The sequence below is a fragment of the Ricinus communis genome, chromosome 8 (genome assembly GCF_019578655.1).
Source record: "Ricinus communis isolate WT05 ecotype wild-type chromosome 8, ASM1957865v1, whole genome shotgun sequence".
Taxonomy (NCBI): Eukaryota; Viridiplantae; Streptophyta; class Magnoliopsida; order Malpighiales; family Euphorbiaceae; genus Ricinus; species Ricinus communis.
In genome coordinates, this window is record NC_063263.1 from 18,820,813 (window position 1) to 18,842,235 (window position 21,423).

General features: G+C 28.1%; 2 protein-coding genes across 5 annotated transcripts; both read left to right on the forward strand.

The window, feature by feature from the left end:
• Positions 1–1,779: 1,779 nt before the first annotated feature.
• Positions 1,780–9,871, forward strand: LOC8284759. Of its 2 annotated transcripts, none has more exons than XM_048378517.1 (7): positions 1,780–2,629; positions 3,585–3,684; positions 4,007–4,069; positions 5,505–5,619; positions 8,010–8,106; positions 8,873–8,934; positions 9,499–9,871. In XM_048378517.1, the coding sequence occupies exons 1-6, from the start codon at positions 2,433–2,435 to the stop codon at positions 8,919–8,921; spliced, it is 621 nt and encodes a 206-aa protein (XP_048234474.1). In that variant the 5' UTR covers positions 1,780–2,432; the 3' UTR covers positions 8,922–8,934; positions 9,499–9,871. The 2 variants fall into 2 exon arrangements, with proteins under 2 accessions (XP_048234474.1, XP_015583637.1); XM_015728151.3 differs by having other exon boundaries at positions 1,834–2,629; positions 8,024–8,106.
• A 5,881-nt stretch (positions 9,872–15,752) lies between these two features.
• LOC8284758 lies at positions 15,753–20,902 on the forward strand. Of its 3 annotated transcripts, XM_002533793.4 has the most exons (12): positions 15,753–15,979; positions 16,538–16,608; positions 16,686–16,804; positions 17,483–17,604; positions 18,434–18,633; positions 18,750–19,034; positions 19,119–19,177; positions 19,312–19,348; positions 19,439–19,510; positions 19,623–19,773; positions 19,897–20,013; positions 20,106–20,902. In XM_002533793.4, the coding sequence occupies exons 3-12, from the start codon at positions 16,693–16,695 to the stop codon at positions 20,520–20,522; spliced, it is 1,572 nt and encodes a 523-aa protein (XP_002533839.1). In that variant the 5' UTR covers positions 15,753–15,979; positions 16,538–16,608; positions 16,686–16,692; the 3' UTR covers positions 20,523–20,902. The 3 variants fall into 3 exon arrangements, with proteins under 3 accessions (XP_002533839.1, XP_025015658.1, XP_025015657.1); XM_025159890.2 differs by lacking the exon at positions 16,538–16,608 and having other exon boundaries at positions 16,683–16,804; XM_025159889.2 differs by lacking the exon at positions 16,538–16,608.
• The last annotated feature ends 521 nt before the right edge of the window (positions 20,903–21,423 follow it).

The following is a 21,423-nucleotide window of genomic DNA, read 5'->3' on the forward strand; positions in this document are numbered from 1 at the left end:
GAATGAATTTATTAATTAATAAATTAATAAAAAAAATTATAAAATTACACATAAGTTTGAATCACATATATAAAAAATAGTATACATATTAAAATAATTTATGTGTCAAAAATTAAGCAAACACGTATCAAAATTTTTTTAGATTTCATAAATTAATATATATATATAGATATGTTGTTTCAACTTCTAAATATATAGAAGATGTGAGATATTCCGATCATATCTAATTCAATCGGATAATATTTTGAAATAACAGTTATAAATAAGCTCTACTAAAAAAAATAATTTATATACTAATATTATTCATCACTTTTAATTATTACTATATAAATATTAATATGAAAATATTTATTAAATCAGTTTAAAATATAATACTTACTGAATATATGTAACTAATTTTTATATTTTTTAACTATATATCAAAAGTATGTAATGTTATCGTATTTTTAAAAGTTTAATACACTATTCAAATAATTTTAACTGTTATATTTTATAAAATTATTGAATATCTAATTTTCTTTCCTTTGCTCTATAATAATATAAAATTTAATTTAATTAATGATTGTTTACTAAATTCTTTTTATAATAATTTAGTATAAAATTTTAAAATCATAAAAATATATTATTAATAATGAATAATGTAATGTAGAATATAAAAGCACACAATAATTATCCTTTACAATATACATATAAAGTTAAATGCACATTATTCATCATATTAAAAGTTGGTTTATATATTCTATAGGTAGAAATTTCTTTTTTTCTTAGAAACAAATATGAATTTCTCTATATACATATCCTTTAATTCAGTATATTCATTTTTATTTTACTTTCTATGATTATAAATCAATATATTAAGAAATATAAATATAAACAATAGTTATAATAGATTAATGAAATAATCATTATCTGTCTTTATATTTTTTATATTATATTAGTTAGCCCTTAACATTTAAAAATTATATTTTCTTTTATTTGATAATTTCGTATTAAAAATTTGTTCGTCAGAATTTATATTAAACAACCTTTAACTAGATTTAGATTTATACTATTTGTCCTATGATCTTTGGTGTAGTATACAAATTGCTCTTTATGGTTTATTTATTATATTAAAATTCCATTGACTAGCTTTTATATAAAAACTAATTTTTGCGTCTGTACAAAAATAATTAACTAGTGTTCTTTAATTACTTTAATTTCTAATATAATGAAATTTAAATATTTTAAAAATATTTATATTATTTAAATATTAAAAATTCATATAATTTAACTTTAAATTATTAAAATAAAATAGATATTATTCTTATTATTAATTTTATTATATTCGAATTATAATTTTAATAACAAGTGTGAGGATTAAATTATTATAATTTTAGTCGGTTTAGTTTTTTAATTGCATTGATTTTTAAAACACAAAAGATTTTAATATAATAAATAAAATATAAGAGAAATTTATATATTTTATATAAAATATTATTGAGCAAATAGTATAAAGCTAAACTTAATTAACAGTTTCTAACGAAAATTCTGACAGAATGAGTTTTTAATATAAAATTATAATAAAAAATATATATTTTTAAATATTAAAAGTAACTAGTATAATATGAAAAGAAACACATGACACAAATAATAATTCGCTCTAAATTAACCTTTTATTAATTATATTTTAAATATCTAAAATAGTTGAAAAATAATATTATTAATTTTAAACATATTTGATACAATAAATATTTATATATTATAAAATTAATATGTGATATGTTAAGCTACTATATATTTTTCATATTACAAGTTTCAATAATAATATCTTTTCCAAACAATTTGACAGTGAAAATTAGGATAAATAAAGAACGATTGACATGATTATACAAACTTTTAGCCAACAGTTTCTCCCATGTTGTAGAGGGAGAAAAGGGCAAAAAAAGAAGAAAAGAACTCCCAAAATCAAAGTCTGGGAAATTAGCAAAAAAAAAAAAAAAGCAAAACAAAAAACAAATAAAAATTATATTTCAGCTCCAAAACTTCAAAAACCTTTCCTCATCGATCCCGTGACATCTCTGTCTCTTTCTCAAATTTCGTTGTGATACAGAGCTCCCTTCACTCTCGCATACTTCCTCATTTTTTATTTAAATTTTGTGTTTTATTTTTTTATTTTTTTATTTTTTATCAGTAATCTCTGCTTTCGATCCTTTTGTAAACATCCATCAATATAAAAGGAAAAAAAACACCATCTTTCTAAACCCCATCTTTCTATCAATCTTTTATAATTTTGCTTCCCTTTCTATTTTATGGCGGGAACTTTCATATTGGCGGGAAGTTATTGAATTGATAATCAATCTTGATAGTTTTTACGCAGTTGGGTTATTGATTTTGTTATCTGTAGATATAGAAGAACATAAAGATTTTCTCTTTTTGATTGTTTTGTTGATTTTATGGCAAACCCATCTGGTGTCCATCATCAACAAGAAGGCAATCATGCTTCTTCTTCTTTTAATGGTGGAAATATTCCAACTAATGGGCATGGAAATTCAGGGCCTGAAACTTCTGGTACAAACTTGAAACACAACCCTGGTATCTCTACAGATTGGACCTTGGAAGAACAAGCAATTCTTGAAGATGCTTTAAATCAGTAAGTTTTATTTTGTTTCTTTTGAATCTTCCTGTTGCTTTTCTTGATACTGGGTTATTGAATGTTGATCATTCGACTGTTTTTTTTGCTTGTATTGAACTGGGTTCTTTGAGTTCTGCTGGCTTTGACTTATTATCAAGTTTTACATTATATTTATTGTCAACTTACTTCTCCCATATCTTTATTATAGCTATACGGGGGAGTTAACAAAGATTAGTAATAGCAGTCAGCTTCCCTTATTACTTGGATTTTTACCAAACAAGTTCCCTAATTTTTCATACCGCAGACTTTGCTATCTCTTGTGTAATCCTGATTTTAGATTTTAGGTATTTTTCCTTTGTTCTTCAATTTATAATCATATAAAGGGCAGTCTGGATATTGTTGTATGTTATGTTTGTATTTGAACATGGTTGTTTGGATCTTGAATTGTAAAGCTGAAACAAGATTGTCTTCTTTACCATTTTTAAGGACTGCAAAATATAAACTGATGCTATTTCTTGGTCTCTTTGGCCCATAAAAGAGAAAATTCTTGCCCAATATTTTTTAGCTAACCAACTATAACTGGGATTCTTCGTACTTGGTTTTAATATCCAAGAAATGTAGCCAAAAAGCAAATGCAAGTTTGATATATTCTGTTACATCATGTCCTTTATTCTTTTTCCTTCTTCTGCAAATCCTATGAGCTGACCAACATCACCCTTCCATTCCACTAAGATCTTTAGCCAAGTATTTAAGCTCTTTGGTTTTTATTAATCTTCCTCATTATTAGAAGTTGGAAGGAATTACCTAAGACGTCAAATATTGCTATTTACACGTTAGTTAACTATTCTAGTGAGTTGCACTACCCGTGTTGGTTGTTGGTAAAAAATAAAAAGGATTTCTGTCCAACCAGTGATGACATGCTAATTCATATATATAGTGTGGATATATGATTTTTCTTTTTTATTCCTTGCAGATATGCTGCAGAATCAAGTGTAATACGTTATGCGAAAATAGCAGTGCAGCTGCAGAATAAGACCGTCCGGGATGTTGCTTTGCGCTGCAGATGGATGACTGTAAGTTTTCTTATTTTTGTATATAGCTACAACCTCTAATCCTATTTGAAATGATTATCTTGGGACTTAGTTTTTTCTTAAATTTGTAAAACCTGCTGATTTTATTTTTCTAGTGACCAAATAACTTTTTGGAAGATTTCGATATTATAATGTGTTTAAGCTAATGGAATGCCTAGAAATATTATGGGATTGTTTTCCTTCATTTAATGGTTTTCCTTTCAAGTGTTGCGCCAGAAAATAGTGAGATTTGCTGAATATTGTTATGTATGTATATTCCTCTTGTTTCATGTCAAAATCTTCTAAAGTGTTCTTTTCTGTCCAGAAAAAGGAATATAGCAAGAGAAGAAAGGAAGATAGTTTAGCAAGGAAAAGCAAGGATAAAAAGGTATAATTGCTATTTATGTTTCATGTTAAGACTTTCTGAGCATAGTGACATGGTTAATACATGTTTAATTTAGTGTAGTTTCTCAAGTAGTTTATTCCAATAATTAAAAAATGTCAAGAATCATCTAAAGACTTGAAATTTTCTTCCTAACCCACTTGCATATCCTATAAGCAGGGTGTTATATAGGCCATTATGTTGTTGAAAGTAGTTGGCAATGTCATTCTACCTGTATTGCATCATGACAGGACGTTAGATGTGCTGGGATATGCCCATGACAATAGCATTTCTTCATTTGTTGCTTAATTTTTTTTGTTTTTCCCAGCTTTTTTGCCACTTTATGACTTCTTGAATCGGATTGGTACAATACGACGTCAATCTAGGATTACTACAATTTATTCATATTAATCTGTGAAAGTATTTTAGTTGCATATATTAGCAGCTGAACTGATGATGTTGTCAACAAAATTTCTCTTTAATCTTACTGTATTGTCAAAAGATCTCCTGTAAATTTAGAGTGATAAGGTCACAAGTTTAAGTCGGTTTTAGAACATTTTATGATCTTTGTTTATAGATAGCATACTTGTAATTTCATTCTTTGGATCTGCCCATCATAATCTAAGCTATTGTTGCTCAGATATACCAAAGTCTGGCTCTAGATTTCTCAAGGAATGTCTAATGGGGGTTTAATAAACTTGAATTTGATTAAAAGGTCAATTCAGTTCCCAGGCCAACAATTTTGGATACAATTAATTGGGGTTAATATTTATTAGTTGCTGCTGCATTATTTGCATGTTTGTGCAATTGCATTTTTGTTTAGCAACTGGATGATTCTGCATCACAAGCTGGAGTGCCAATTTACTGCTGAAGCGAATGTATTGAGGCACATAAATTCTCAAAACTCGGCATTGGGCCTTTTTTTCTTTTGCTTATAACGCTAGAGTAAATTTGAACTTCACGCAGTTCTGTGTCCTCTACAAGATGCAATATATGATTTATCACAAAAATCGAGAAACATACATGTCATACATTCAAACATGATACCTCATATTTGTAGAGATAAGAACTTATAAGATATATGTATGATTGTTTTACATGCCTTTTTTTTTAATTGGAATTTCCTTTTCTGTGGGGCTTGTTTTAGTAGCATTATTATGAACTTCCTTAAATGTTAAACTAACAGTAAACTGACGCTTCCATTTGGAGAATTTTGATACCTTCTGGTGTAACTAATCTTTTTTGTGGGGTCACCAGCGATTCCGAAACAATTAGCGGTCAATAGTTTCATAGGGAAGACCTTTTGTGACAGATAATAACTCGTGGCATCACTGGATATAGGATAGATGCAACGTGTAAAAAGAATCTTTTATTTAAATTGTGATTGTGGTTTCTTGGGTCAATATCTGCTTAAAAAATATCTTCTACGTTTGCTTATCAGGAGAGAGTTACTGATCCTTCAGTGAAGGCATCTCGCTTCATGGCGAGGTCTAATGTTCATCCATATGCTACTTCAATGATTCCTATGGAGTATGATGATGGCATGGCATACAATGGTGATGCTCTATTCTATACTACTGAAAAAACAATTTCATGATTCTGGATAGTTTTTGCAGGAAATGCAACTGTTTTCTTTTTCTTTTTTTTTTTTTTCTTTTTTAAATAAATGTTCTTCTGCTTCTTGATATTGGTACAACTTGTCAGCTTTTGGTCAAGTGTGGTCTACAAGGATAAGCACCTAAAAACTTAGGAGCTGCATCATTTTAGAACTGAGAATTTAAGATCAGAAATATAATTGAATTATTGTATTTTTAACAGGTCTTGAGAATCTGAAATTGGAAAATAACAGTTGTGTAGTTACAGCACTTGATATATATAAGTTCTTTTCCCCAGAAATCATAGCATGTTGTAGATAATGGAAGTGGTGTGGTGCTGATGTAGGCTGATTGAATGATTATGCACTACTGGTGGTAGTAGCATGTAGCACTAACAGCGATAGTGGATGAAAACTATAGTGGCGATAGTTGGAATGGAATTGTGATTAGATTGAAATTAATGCTCTCAGAGGCGCTTCGAAAGAAAACTGTAACAGTTTATTCTTTAATGCTGGATATAGTTGTACCGCGTAACTCTTCGGGTGCATTTGGTTGAGGATTAAAGAAAGTTAAAAGTTAAGGGTTTAACCTTATTTACCCTTGTTTGGTATGTCCTTTTGTTAAGGGATTAACTATTAAAGGGATTAATGGTTAACCTGTAGTGCATTTTTGTTAACCCCCTGGCCCTTAGGTGACAGGGTTAAAGTAACATAAATACATTTCATCATCTTTGTTTTATTATAAAGTGAGCTAAACAATCTTAATTTGTTAATACTTTATTTTTTATTTTAATTTCTTAAATTCTTTTTGTTAATTATATTTAGCTATTAAATACATTAATCATTACTCCTTATTTTAATAATATCACCAGACAAAATTAACAACTTAATAGTTACACCTGTAATTATACACCCTTAACTATTATTCTTGTAACTTTTGACCCCATTTTCTTAACCTCGACTCTGACGCACTCTTATTGTAAAATATGATTCTGAATTATTCGTGATATTTTTATTTCATATTTTTCTTTACATATACATGTGAGTATGTATATATTTTAAGTTCCATAATTGGGTAATTGTAAGAATTGGAAAGTGCACTAAGATATGCAATGATATCAGGTGTTGGTAATGTAGATAAGCTTTCTAGATGTGGTTGTGTTCTTCCACTTGTAGCGCTAGAATCCTTTGTCCGTCAGGCTATATATGTGCTGATAAAAGATTATTACAATATCAGGTAACCCTTCATGTATTTATTATGGCAAGCTGTGTGTCCTGGAGTTGCACCTTGCCTAATCCTGCCTGGCCCCAGCTAGTCCCTTCTATGCAGTCCCTGCATAAGCTGTCCTTGAAGTTTGTTGTTTTACAACAACCGGAAGGGGAAAGAAATAGTCATGATTGTTCAAGTTACTCTTCATTTTACGAATGTTATTTCAGCTAGTCTACTATGGCATTCATCTAATTTCTTATTTTATGGCCAAGATTTAAATTTTTGCTTTTTAAGTTCTTACTTCCCATATTATTTGAATATAGCCATTCTATCGCTCAACCTGACTAAACCTTGATACAGAATTGTTTATGCTTTTCTATGCGATCATTTTGTAGTTTATGCTCTGGTTAGAGCCCAAGTTTCCTTTCTATTTGACGGCATGACATTAATGCAGTATAAATCACATATCCGGTTGTTGAATATGGCAGCCCATTTCATCAGATGTAATTCATGATGTGCCATTTTTCTTTCTTAATTTCAAGTGGACAAAAAAAATGAATTTTTCTCAAGGAGGCAGATCTGAACAAGCATGATTTTTTTTTTTGATAAATATCATAAATGTACTACAGAAGTTTCTGAATTAATTTTCTGAACTTATTATTGGATCCTTTCAAGCAGTCTCTGTTAAATGGTATATAACGAAGATGCCTTAAGATCAGTCTCTGTTTTGTAACTCTAAATAAGTTGATGATGGGAGATAATTCAGCTTCAAGTGCTCAAATCACGAAGTTGTATCTATGAGGTTGTAACTCATGAATGCCATGTCATGACGGGCTTATCATGAGAGGAGCAAATGTTTTTATGCTAGTGAATTGTGGAGATCCAGAACATTAAGAATACCTCTTCTTGGCTGGGTTTAGTGCGAGGATAGAAAAGTTTTGGATATTTATGTGCATGTAAGAGTGGAATTGACAAACACTGGATGATGATTATGTTACCATAAGTTAACTCTTTTGGATAGGAGGTTATTTTAATTTTAGCACATGAAGACTTCATCTTTTGGCCCTCTTTTACCCTTCTCCAGCTTTATAAGTATCGTCAGTTCTATGATGTTGCTTTACTGCTATATTGATAAGCTGCAGTTTGTTGCATGCAGGCATTGATGGAGTTACAGGGGAGCTTCTTGATCAAAATGCAAAGGCCTTGGATCACATATCTGCTAATCTCTCCACTATGCAGGTGAATACTTCTTTCATTATCTTATTACTTGCACTTTGAATTTTGTTTGGTGAGCATCATTGCAATAAGATTCTAAAACTTCTGTCTCACCACCTTATCGGCTTCCTCAGAAGATTTTGATGCATCTTTTGTATATGCTTGATGGCTTTGTGACCATCATCATCCTTTGTGATTGGAAGGTCATGAATTTGATTTATAGAAGGCTCATGGAAAGCCTACTCACAATAGAAGCCCACTCTTACCGTCACACATCGGGGAGCCCACAGACACACTCGCGCACTCATACTTATATGTGCGTGTGTGGATATATTATATATATATAAAATCTTGCTTAGAAGAGAATCTACAGTCATGTTCTCTGGAAGCACAACTATCTGGTTGACCAAGCCTGGGGATCATAGATGTAGCCGGTCTTTCTGTGCAAGATTCCTACATAAATCTTCTTTCTGTAGCCTTGCATATTAAGTTTTCAATTAATGATGTGGTGCTTGCTTCTTACATCTTCATTTCTATGATATTAAAATAATTATCCATCCAATGCACTAATTTGATTAACATTTTGATATGTAAGAGTCCATGACGCCCTTGAACAGTGAACTGAGCACAGTTAGAAACGTTTCTGTACACTAGTTTTTGTCTCCAATTAAAAGCCTCTCCTGCTATTTGAATGATATTTTGAAAGAATACTATTACTTTTTATGATCCTGCTTCATGCATACCATGTAGTTGTCAAACTGAAGGCCTTTTCTTATCTTTTTCCTTTCAGTTACAGGAGAACATCAGTCTCCTCTGCCAGACTCGTGACAACATTCTGAAGATTATGAACGAGTATGTTGCAACCTGTGCCGTCAATTTTTTTATTATTATACAACTTTATGAGTGCTTGATGCATTTGAGTTTGTCCCTCCGTTTGATTTCTCAGCAAGTCTATTTAAACATCAGGTTTTCTGTACCTTTGTGTATGCATTTATCTTCTCCAGCATTAAATGGACTTCAGATATGCTGGTTATGTGTGTTCAAATGCCAAGTTCTTGTATCTTGCATGTGATACTAAAGGAGCTTCTGCTCAACAGAAGACTTGTGCGACTTTACACATATTAAAATTAATGCCAGTGGATTGATCATTTGAAATTTCAAGAGCGCAAGTGATCAGGAAATTTGGGAACTTGTGTGACTAACAAGCTCTGTTGAAGGCCTGCATCACACCAGCTTAACAAGAAAAAGATAGAACAATGAAAAATAAATGACCTGAGCCTAATGGATTGCTGCAGACTGAGCTGATCAGTTCAGCAACTATAGCACTAACTTCAAAGCAAATCAAACTTTAGAAAAATTGGATCTTTTATCTTCCTTTGTCCATTCAGAACTCATCTGTTTCAATATTATGTGCAGGATGAACGACATGCCAGAACTAATGGAGCAGATGCCGCCACTTCCAGTCAAATTGAACGAAGAGCTGGCTGACACCATCCTGCCCCGACCAAATCTTCCCATGAAATGATCATTATTTTTCCTGTCCTTTCGATTAGATCTCAGGACGTAGTGCAGCCCCTGATGCAAACATCAACATCAACATATATAGGGGAGGAAACGGCCCCTTACTCAGTTCATCATATGCTCTAAATCATAGTGGCTTTAGTTTGTTTTGTTCCCTTAGATATAGTTTGGAGAAATAGTTTATGCAATAGCAAGCGACTTTGTTTCTGTATAAAATTAGGGAATGTGTAATAGCGTTCTAGTTTCATTTATCTTTCATCCTTTTTTATTTTTCTCTCTTTTTGGTTGCCCCTCCTCTGATGATCAGTTATCTGTTTATTATTATATGAAAAGTACCATTAGACATACAAAATAAAAATTAAATAACTTACCCCCCAGAATCTTAAGTGGTAGTTTTCACTTTTACACTCTGCATGACAATGAAAGCAAGGGAGAAGGGTGAACTTCTTTTAGGGAGGGAGAGCAGAAAACTCTTACTTGTGTTTGGTGGATGAATTGCTATGTTAGTGCCAAAATTTTGGGTCTATTATCCAATTGCTCCTAATATTTTAATTTTTTTTTAATACTAGTACTTATATTTCTATTTTTAATTTAGAGTGCTTGTTACTTTTTTGATATACTTTTGCTGACATGGCCATTGAAAATAAACTATTCTTAATTAATTTGTTAAATCAATAATGTCAATTCACTGATAACTAAACTTATAAAGCATGTGAGATCTATTTTTAAATTTTTTTAAGCTACACATTTAAAAATAAATTTTATGTGTTTAGTATGATAAGTTATCAGCGAGTTTGCATTGCTAATAGGATAATAATTAAGAATATTCCATTTTTGATTGCTACATATGCAAAAGTATATCAAAATAATTTATTAGTGCCATAAATCAAAATAGAAATAGAAATTAGTGGGTTAAAAAGAAAAAATTAAAATATTGGTATTAACTGAATAAAGATTCAAAAAATTTAGGGCCATCACAGCATTTAACCCCTGTGCTTGGTACTTGAAAGAAAAAGCATCAACAAGGAGAATGATGGTAAAATGTATTAGATTTGTTGGGGAATGGTACAAGTTGGGGCGGGTTTGGCCTTTCCCATTCCTAGTTGTCAAGGATCGGGTTGTTCGAATAATCCTCAATATATTTATTTTATATATTGTCAAGCATCAACAAGACCTCTTTTGGCATTTACTAATAACCCTATATAAATATATATATATACTCACTCTATATAAATATAGAGTCAATCCTCTAATGGCAATATACTGAATTAATTTAAAAATCATCAAATACTAAATAATTAAAAATGATAAAATAATTATGACCAACATATAATTTTAATCGATTCGAAATGAAAGTAATACATAAAGATTAAAAAGAATTATTAATTTATTAAAGATCAAATGCATGAAATAAGCTACAGTAACAATTTATTCTAGAAACCCATTTTACTTATTATTTAAATTTTTTTATAAACATGTTATTGTGGAGGCTAAATAAATATTCAAAGCAGCTCAGCTGCCAATCATGTGTCGACAATACATCAATAATAATTTTCCTTCTTTGGTGTACGTGTACGCGTGTGTGTTTTAATTTCTTCTTCAAATTCAATTTTGACTTTTTTATTTATTTTATTTTTAACTTTTAATCTTTTGCTTTTTATTGTTTGATTGGTTAGATTTTTCTTTTTTGTTTGTTTGTTTTGTTGGTTTTAAAACTTAGGCGGCGTCATGATCGTTGATTAGTTTAATTGGAATATGCTAAAATTATGATTACATAAAAGGGACATTGTGGCTTCTTTGCGTGGGCAACGTGCTTTTAAGGACTCTTTTGACTCGACAATAAATCTAACATTTTAATCTATTAATTGATTGATATTAATATATATGTTAAAAAATAATAATTTAAAATTTATTTTTATGGTATTTTGAGATTAAATAAAAAAATTTCATATTTTTTCATTATTTTTATTATTTTAATACAAGAATCAGTCCTATTTCAAATTTTATAATTACGTAATTTTAATTTAAATGTATATGATATAGCTAATGTTTATTTTTCCAGTGTAAAATATTTTAACAAGTACAAAATTTATTATTAATACTAATTATTATTTTATAAATTAAATTTATATAGAATTCAATAAAATTAAATAATTTTATATATTAGAAGTTTTACTGTATTACATAATTACAAAATGAAAATCGATCTCTATAGATATATGAAATTTGTGGATTAGCAGAAATTATAACTAAAAAATAATAGGATTAATAATTTTCCCTGTTTAGAAATCATCAACGTAAATTCATTACAAGTAAATTTTTTTATTTAGAAATCTATAAAATTATTTATTTATTATGTACAAGAAACCAAGCATATATTATCAAACTAGGACTATAAGTATTTGTGTCACTATTGTTCGTCTTTAATTGAAAATGACAAAAGAGAGATAGTGATTGTTTTAATATAATTATGTTTGGAATTCTTTTTTCTTTTTTATTTAAGGGGAAGAATCTGTCCTCATTGTTTAGGAGCCAAGTAATCCAACATTAACCCTTAATTAGGAGTTTAAAGGTCTGAAAATACTTATAATTCTCTTTTAAAAAAGTGCGATATATATATATATTAATTACAGAGATATTATTTTTTTAATATATATATTTATTTTAATTTATATATATATATTTATTTTAATACATAAATTCAAATTTATATATAATTTTTCTATTAATTTATTAATTAATCAATTATATTTTTAATTAAATTATAATTTTAATCATAATATATATATATTATTATATTTTAATAATATATTAACTAATAAATTAGTTACCTGATTAGATAATGCTTCTAACTCTATCATAAAAAATAAATAGTATATGAATTATATTTTAGTATTATATTAATTAATATATTAATTTTTTAATTAGATAATAATTTTAATTTGAGTTATATTCACTAATAAATTAATTTTTTATATGATAATTTTTTATTTTAAAAAGAATAAATGTTGATAGTATTAATTTATATAATATTATAATTAATTATTAATATTTTTAAAGTTAAATTTTATGTTATTGCATATTAATAAAATTTTAAAATATTAAAACCATTAAAAAGGATATTTAAAAAGATTTAATTTTCTGTTGTGTTGAAATATTATATATAAATATTAAATATTAATTTTTTAATAATCTATAAATTTAATCTTATAATTAAAATAATAACAACAGTCGTATGAAGTGCGGATAAATGATTAATTTTAATTATAATTTAAGTATTTCATATTTATTTAGAGATTATTTTGTACTGAGAATTGAAAAATAAATTCAATCTTAATTTTTATTTTATCTTAGTTTTAAATTTTAAGAATTATTTTAAAAAAGAAGTAAATTAATATTTTTTAAATAGGTTTAAAAAAATAATTTTATTATATTTCAAAATTTAATACATTTAATTAAAAATCTCTAAATTTATTTTTTTAACACTCAACATTAATTCTAAACACACCTTAATAGAGGTGAAAATTATGTAACATCAATATATAGAGTATGTGGTAATGTCAAAACAAATAATACATAAACTTAGAGGCATCCTATGTATGTTGTATAACTTTAAACAAAATGTTTTTATTTTATTTTAGGAAAATTTTAAAAACTACTCTAGGATCAATTAAAAATATCATCTTAATGTGTAAATCTTTTCTTTAAAATATTTTTTTTTTATCTTTTTCAATTTACAGTGTAGTTATTTCTTAATTATTTTTAAATTATTTTTCGGCTATTTTTCAATTGTCTCACCCAAAAACTACCAATAACATAATTTTAGAAAATAAAAAACAAAAATACTGTAAATCTAATAAAAGACTAAAAAATAAATATTTTTTGATATTTTTTCTTTATTTTATTTTTTTTAACTTGGGGGGCAGAATTGGTCGGCGGTCCATTGCCTTTATAAGATTGTATTTAATTTTAACTTTATATCAAACAATCATTTAGCTAATTCTATAAAATAAGCTAACGAAGCCTTTTTTCTTTTTTTTTAATATAAAAAAATAGGGCTTCAATCGTTGAAAGTAAAAATAAAATTGAAAAGTAGGCCAATTATATATAATACTTTTAATTTATATATACTCATGAACAAAATAGATATTAATACTCCTAAATAGAGAATAATTTAATTGATATTTTCACTTTTGAGAATCAAATCTTTATTTCATTTTCTTGACCACCATGCCAATATTATTAAGACTTGATTATTTTATGGTGAATGTAAATGTTGTGATATTAATTTATTGATTATTTTGGATAAAAATAAAAATTAATCAATTTCTTTTATAATATTCACAAGTTTTTGCTGCTGAGTAATATTTGTATACTTTTCTAGTTTTTTCTTTTCTTTTAATTGCCAAGAACTTGGAAAATTGTTTATTTCTTGTATAGATATAAATGCTCATTTGGGTAGAGGATTTCTTCTTCTTTTTTTTTTTTAAATGAAAGGACATTTGAGTTTCTTGGGCATTAACAATTCGTTTTTGTTATTTATGATAATATAAATTCTAATGTAATTTTATCTCAAATTCACACTTATACATCTATTCTTAATAAACTTACATATGTGATTTGTTATTAAAAAAAGAAAGGATTTTATTGTTGTATATATTTACGTACTTTTCGCAGATACTCTAAAATTAATAAAAAAATATCATTTTTACTATATAATTTTTTTAAAGAAATACTGTTCTTTTAATTTTTTTGGAATATAGTAATATTATTTTTCGATTTTTTTGGTTATTTCTTAATTTTTTGTTGTTTTACCAAAACTGTAGTTTTAATATTTTTACATAGTGAAGATAAAAGTATATTTACATCATATTTTGATAAAAAATAAGAAAATATGGATATTTTTATTATTTTTCCTATATCTTTTAGTATTGGTTGATTATTAAGAAAATGTTAAAAGGGGTGTTATTCTTTTTTTTTTTTTTAATTTCTAGGAAATGATTGATTTCTTTTCCTCTTGCAATAAATGAGAGAAAAAGAAAGTGCTTTCTGGTGATAAAAGGTGAAGTTCACACTTATACCAAAAAAGAAAAGAAAAAAGAAGTAGAAAGAGGGCATTAATTTGAAAATGAGACTATGGTCGTGACCAAAGGTCATGAACTTGACCAGAATAATTTGGTTGTTTTTTGACTTTACAATGAGACAGATTTTGGGTAGGGTCATATTCATATTAAATATGATACGTCCTGCTCATAATCTATATTTTTAATTTAAGATTAAAGAGGATGGAAATCCTCTTATATTCAAATTAAATATAATTTTTCATGTTTATAATTTATATTTTTAATTTAAAGTTTAACAGTCCAGTATTTAGGACAAAATTTAATTCAAGATTTAAGAAATATCTTTTTATTGAATAATATATTTTAACTATTGATATTTTATATTAATTTTTTTACTCTAAAATATTAAAAACTGTAATTGAAAAATATTTTAAAATAAATTAAAAAATGAATATTTATTTTAAGATTTTAAAATAATTGGATAAAATTATTAAAAAATATAAAATTTGGTATTTTATTTGTACTAAGGCCATAATTTAAGATAGGTACTTTTGGTCTCATTATGACAAATGCTTTTAACATTTCGTTTTATGTACAAAAAGGGAATGTCATTTTAATATAAACATAGAGAGAGAGAGAGAGAGAGAGAGAGATTTATGGAGTTGGTGCAATATGAGAAGTGGATTAAGTTGAAAAACCAAAACCAAACTCTCTCCAAAAAGGCATGTATATGAGAGTGTTTGACACGGTTTTGTTGGTCTATAAGCATTGAAATGAGGAGTTGATATTATTGTTGTTTATAAGAAAAGTTATATATTATGGGTTTTTCTTCTTTTATTATATATATATACATAATGAATTTTGTTTGTTTAGAGTTATGTAAAGACTCCTGCCTTAAATTTTTTAATTTCTAGAGGTGTTTCAGTTGATGTTCTTGACTTTCTGCTCCTCTTTTACCTTTCAAGAGGGCTAGCTTCATGCATGACTCTATCAGAATCTATTATATATATATATAAAATCATTTGAAGAGTCTCAGCTTCTAGATTATCTTCTCTCTCATATATCTATATAAGCAGCCATAATTGCTGTAGTTTGAATGAGATAGTTCTTTTCTGTCAAAAGTATCTATATTGATTTTCCAAGGTCTTATATCAACCAACAAGAAGCAGGAGTTTCTGGACTGCAGCACACCAAAGATTTTCATCTGGTTGTTTTCTCGTTCAAGGATTTTTGGAACATTTTGAGACTGAAAGTTTTTGAAAGATTATTGCTGTTAAGATCAAAGGACAAGACTGAAACTGTTGAAGTCTCAAGTAAGTTAATATGTTGATCAGCCATTTTCTTGGTTCATTTTCCTTGGCTAAATTAATTGATGCACGAACAGCATCCTCTTCTCTCTTTCTTTGTGTCAAATTTCATGAAGATGTGCATATATATCCTTCTTTGATCTGTTAAAGATTCTTAGAGACAAAAAAAAAAGAAAAGAAAAGGGCAACCTGTTTGATGTTTTTATGCCTTATTTAAGATTTGGTATGCTAGAAAAGAAAATGTTCTTTACTTGCAAAGAAGTTATGCTATAGTATACACAAGCTGCTTTTACAAAGAAAGTGTACCCATTTGATGAAACAGAAAAACAAAATCTTTCTAAATTCACACTTAAGCTAAACCTTTTCTTTTCCTTTATGAAAGAAGTTTCATTTGATCTACCATTTACTTTCTTTATAGCTCAACAATATCCCTATAGCTACAAACATGCAAATGAAAAGCCTCACTCTCTCTCTCTCTCTCTCTCTATTATTCGTTAGGTTGATGTTTAAGAGATTCTTTGATGGGTTCTAGTTCTTCTTCTTATAACTTGTTTGATGGGTTAGGTTTCTGAATTCATGTTGTGGTTCAGAAAGCACCATTAGCTTACAAGGGAAATTACCAAAAACAAGAAAAGGTGCATGTTTAATTCTTCTGTCAACTTAAATGATAATTTAGTAGACTCATTTTTCTTTCTTCTACTTTGTTTAGCAGGTTAAGTATGGGCTCCATTCATAAGACACAAGTGGTTCTGCATCTAATTTTCTTGGTCAGCATTTTAGGCTCACACTTCATTGCAGCACAAACAGTCTCCACCAATAGTTCTGAACCAGGTATGCTTTCATATTTCTACTTTAGTTATTATAATGGTCTTTAATTTCCAATATACACATTAAAAGGCAAAATTGAGATTCACACTCTGCTTAGAATGACATGTTCAACTTCTGAGATCAAATGTCTTGCCACCAGATTAAAATTTGATTATTTTTGAAAGCTTATTTAATTTTAAAGAGATATATCTAATAATTTCAAAAAATTGTAGAATAAGTTGATTAATTTAATATATTGAAGTTTGAGCTTAATTTATAATTCTAGGAACCTGGGATTAGATGGCCAATAGCCCATGCAAGCAAAAGTGGTAATATTTTTAGTTTTAATAAGTCATTATAAAATTGTTTATATAATTTATTATTACTTCACTCAATCAAATGCTACAATAATTAGTTAAATAATTATTTTTTATAAAATACAATTTACTTACTTTATATTTTATATTATAAATATAATTAATAATTAGAACACTATTCTTATAAATAATTATTACACCAATCATTTTCATGATGAAATTGAAAAAACAATTTTTCATTTGGATTAAAAGAATGGAAAAGGGAAATAAAAGAGGGAAAAAGCATGAAGGAATACTGAAGCTGGAAGCAAAGTAAATCATAGCATACATTTAATTCATTAGCACTATATTTTAAAGGATTTACAGTAGTGGGATGGTTTATCAGGTACAGATTTGCTCGACAGAAGCAATGTGACACAGTCGGATGATACTGTCAGGGTGGATCCTCTGGACAATTTCAAGAAATATAGAGGAGGATATGATATCACCAACAAGCATTATTGGAGTGTAATTCTCTATCCTTTTTTCTTTTTATTCACGGCACATCCAACGGGTCATAGGCTATTTATTATTTATGAGAGATCCAAAAGATCATAAATTACACAATATAAATAGTCATTCTTTTACACTTGCTATAAATATAAAATATCACATGATATAAAAAGAATGATTCGAATTTAATAATTTTTTATCTCTTTAATAATTTTCTTTTCGAAAAGCCTCTTGGTCAAAATCTTTTTTTTCAAACATTTGCAGGTGTTTGATAATTTTGATTTTTATTTGTAAAACTTATAAACAATTTTGACCCACATTACAAATTTAGTTTAGTTTTAGTCAACAGTTCAGTCAAAATCAAATATAACCTTATTATGCAATAGCTTAAATGGATTAAAATATTATTTAAGAAAGTGAGAAAAATAAATTTAAGAAAATGACCCAAATCTTTTCAACATTTAAAGATTAAATTATCATTTATTTATCTAATAAATTATTAATTATTGATTTAATTCACTTAATTTATTATATCATTGATGTTATATTCGATTTTGATTGACTGGCTAAAAACTTTTAACTATATTCAAAAATGGGCTAAGTCGTTAAAGTTGAAAAGATTGACTAAAATTGTCATAAGTTTGAATTTCTTTTTTTTTTTTTTTAATTCAATACACTAAAAAGAATATATAAAACAAAAAAGGAAAAACTTTTGGTCTCAAACTTTTGCAACAATTCAAGCTTTGTTGCTAATAATGCCATATTTTAGCATTCAGCTCCTAAGCTCCACTCCCCTCCTTCACCATTTTTATAACAAATAGCACTTGTTCTTATTTTCTTGCAGTCAACCGTATTTACAGGAATTTATGGATATGCAATTGGAATTCTCTGGCTTTTGGCTGGAATTGTATATGGAGGCGTTCTTATAGCAAGTAAATACTGTTGTAAAAGCAGGAAAGAAAAGCTGACAAAAAGGTTGCCTTGCCACAAGCAATGTTATCTTTGGCCTATCCTCTTGGCTATTATATTCACTGTCCTGACATTGTAAGTCAGATCACTTTTACAGTGCAAAATTAAGCTGAATCTTAGAGGATTTTTATTACATTATTATTATTATTATTATTATTGTGTTTTGTTTGACAAGTGATTACTATCTGCAGAACTGCATCGGGGTTAGTTCTTGGAGGGAATCAAAAGTTTCGTTCGCGAGCAAGAACTGTGGTGAACATCATTATAGATACAGCGGATGGTGCATCAGGAACAATATATAACACAACAGGAGCAATGAAAGAAATAAGAGATAATTTGGAAGCGTCTAATGCAAGTGCAGGGGAAGCTTCAAGCTTCCTTACTTCCACTGCACAGCAACTCGACAATCAAGCTGATGAAATTCATAGGGAAGCTAGGAAACACAGGCGTTTGATCGAAAAGGGTCTCAAGATTGTGTAAGTTTCTCATATATATTACGACCACTTGAACGTGAAAATTTTCAAGTTGGTCTAATCTTGATGATGTGGGAATCCTTGCAGGTACATAATAACAACAGTGACTATTTCCTTGAACCTGGTTGCTATCACTGCTCTTTCAGGTATTTTACTCCTGACAGAACTAGAGTCTCTGTAGCATCTGTAATATTTCTCCTGCCTTCTTGCTGTTGTTAAATATGCTGTTGCCTTTAGTCAGTATTGCATTCTTATTGAATTCGGAATGATTTTACTGCAGTTTGCGGAACTCTCAGGTTACGAAGAGCCCTTAACTTGTAAGTAAAGCAGATGTCCTAAAGAGACAACTAACCTTAAAGTACATTTCCAAATATTTAGTTTGTTTATCATGATTCCTTCTTTTGCAGACTTATTGTACTGTGTTGGATCCTCACTGCTCTATGCTGGCTGTTCTTTGGGGTGTATTTCTTCTTAGGAAAGTAAGTCAAACGTTCCCCATTTTCCATTTTTCAGTTGTTTTATGCATGCATTCTAGGAACTATAAGCTGAGTTTTCTGAGTACTAATAAGAGAATATTTCACAAACTTTCAGGTTTTCAGGTGATACATGTACAGCTCTTGAAAACTTCCAAATAAATCCTTACAACAACAGCTTGAGTTCAATCCTTCCCTGCGATGAAATGCTTAGAGCAAAGCCAATCCTGACAGATGTTAGTGAAGGGATTTACAACATTGTTAATCAGGTAAAATTCCGTTTCTAATTTTACTTGCAAATTATCAGGATATATCTTCTTGAACCTGTGTCATTTATCAGGTCTAAAATATATTATTAACCAATATTTTTCCTCCTGGGGGAAATACTACAGGTGAATACAAACATATCAGTAGTACAAGTGTGCAATCCTTTCTCAGGACCGCCAGAGTATCAATACCAGGCAGATAATTGCCCTGCCAATACAATTAAAATCGGAGACATACCAAAGGTATATTGGAAATGTAGAATTATATATTGTGTTCATGTTACTAACAAACAACTCCATATCGTAACTCACCTTGTCTCCTTATGTTCTTGAAGATATTGGAGCCTCTTTCTTGTTCTGATTCCAACAATGGAACATGTGGTTCCGGACAATTCATATCAACTAATGATTTCGAAGCAGTAGAAGGCTACACAACTTCCCTTCAGAACCTGCTAAATGCATATCCAGGTATGGAAAGCCTGGTAGAATGCCAATCAGTGAAGGATGCATTTTCTGAGATCCTTACAGACCACTGCAAACCATTGAAGAAGTACGTCCGGATGACATGGGGATCAATGCTGTTTCTCTCATTAAGCATGGTGTTTTTAGTTCTGATATGGACAGTTCAAACTCATCATGAGCAAGAACACCATTCTTTAGATAATTCTGTCAAACCGCATTCATCTGCAATGAATGAAATGGATTCTGGAGAAAGAATAGCCATTAATAGCTCGAAGCATGGTGTGGTTTAGGAATTGCATGGCAATTTATTCTTTTATTTTCCAAGAAATTATACCCTTCCTGGAAGTTCAATGCGCAAGCAGATTTCCAACAGGATTTGGTGTCAGGATCAAAATTTACTTGGATATACATCAAGAATACAAGATACAGATTGTACAGAAATATATACAAGAAGATCGCAGAAATCAAGAAGATTATACAGATTGAATCTATCTACTCAGAAGGTGAAATATAGAGAGAATACAATTTTACATATAGGGAAGTCAATACATAATATATTTTTTCATTCCTTTGATTTGGTTCAAGTTCAAAGGCAGGGGATCAAACCCCTTATAGAGTGTAACAAATGTTATTAAAGCAATGGTAATAAAAGTCCAATTCAGTTCTCAAATGTTGATTTGTATTATTGAATATTTTTTATTTATTTATATGGTTAAAGATAAACTATTTACTTGGCACGGCCGATATAATTATTTTAATTGTAAATAATAATTATTATTTTTAAATATTTTTCTTAAATTTTTTATTATTTTAAAATTTTATTAATTTTAGAAAAAAATATTACTGTAATAATATTAAAATTATTTTAAAATATTATTAATTTATTTTTAGTATTATATAAACTAATACATTAAATATAATAAACATTACTATTTTTTAGAATTGTAAATTATTATTTTATTAATTAATAAAAATAATAAAAATATAATCTTCTAGAATTAGAATTATTCTCTAAGTAAAATATTAATTTATTAGTTAAATATAATATTAATTTAAATACTATTTTTATGATTAGATTTATTGTCTAATTAAAAATGTAATTTATTAATTAATAAAAAATAATAAAATTGTATATAAATTTTAATTTCATGTGTTAAAAATAAATACAAATTTCATAACTAAAATTATGTG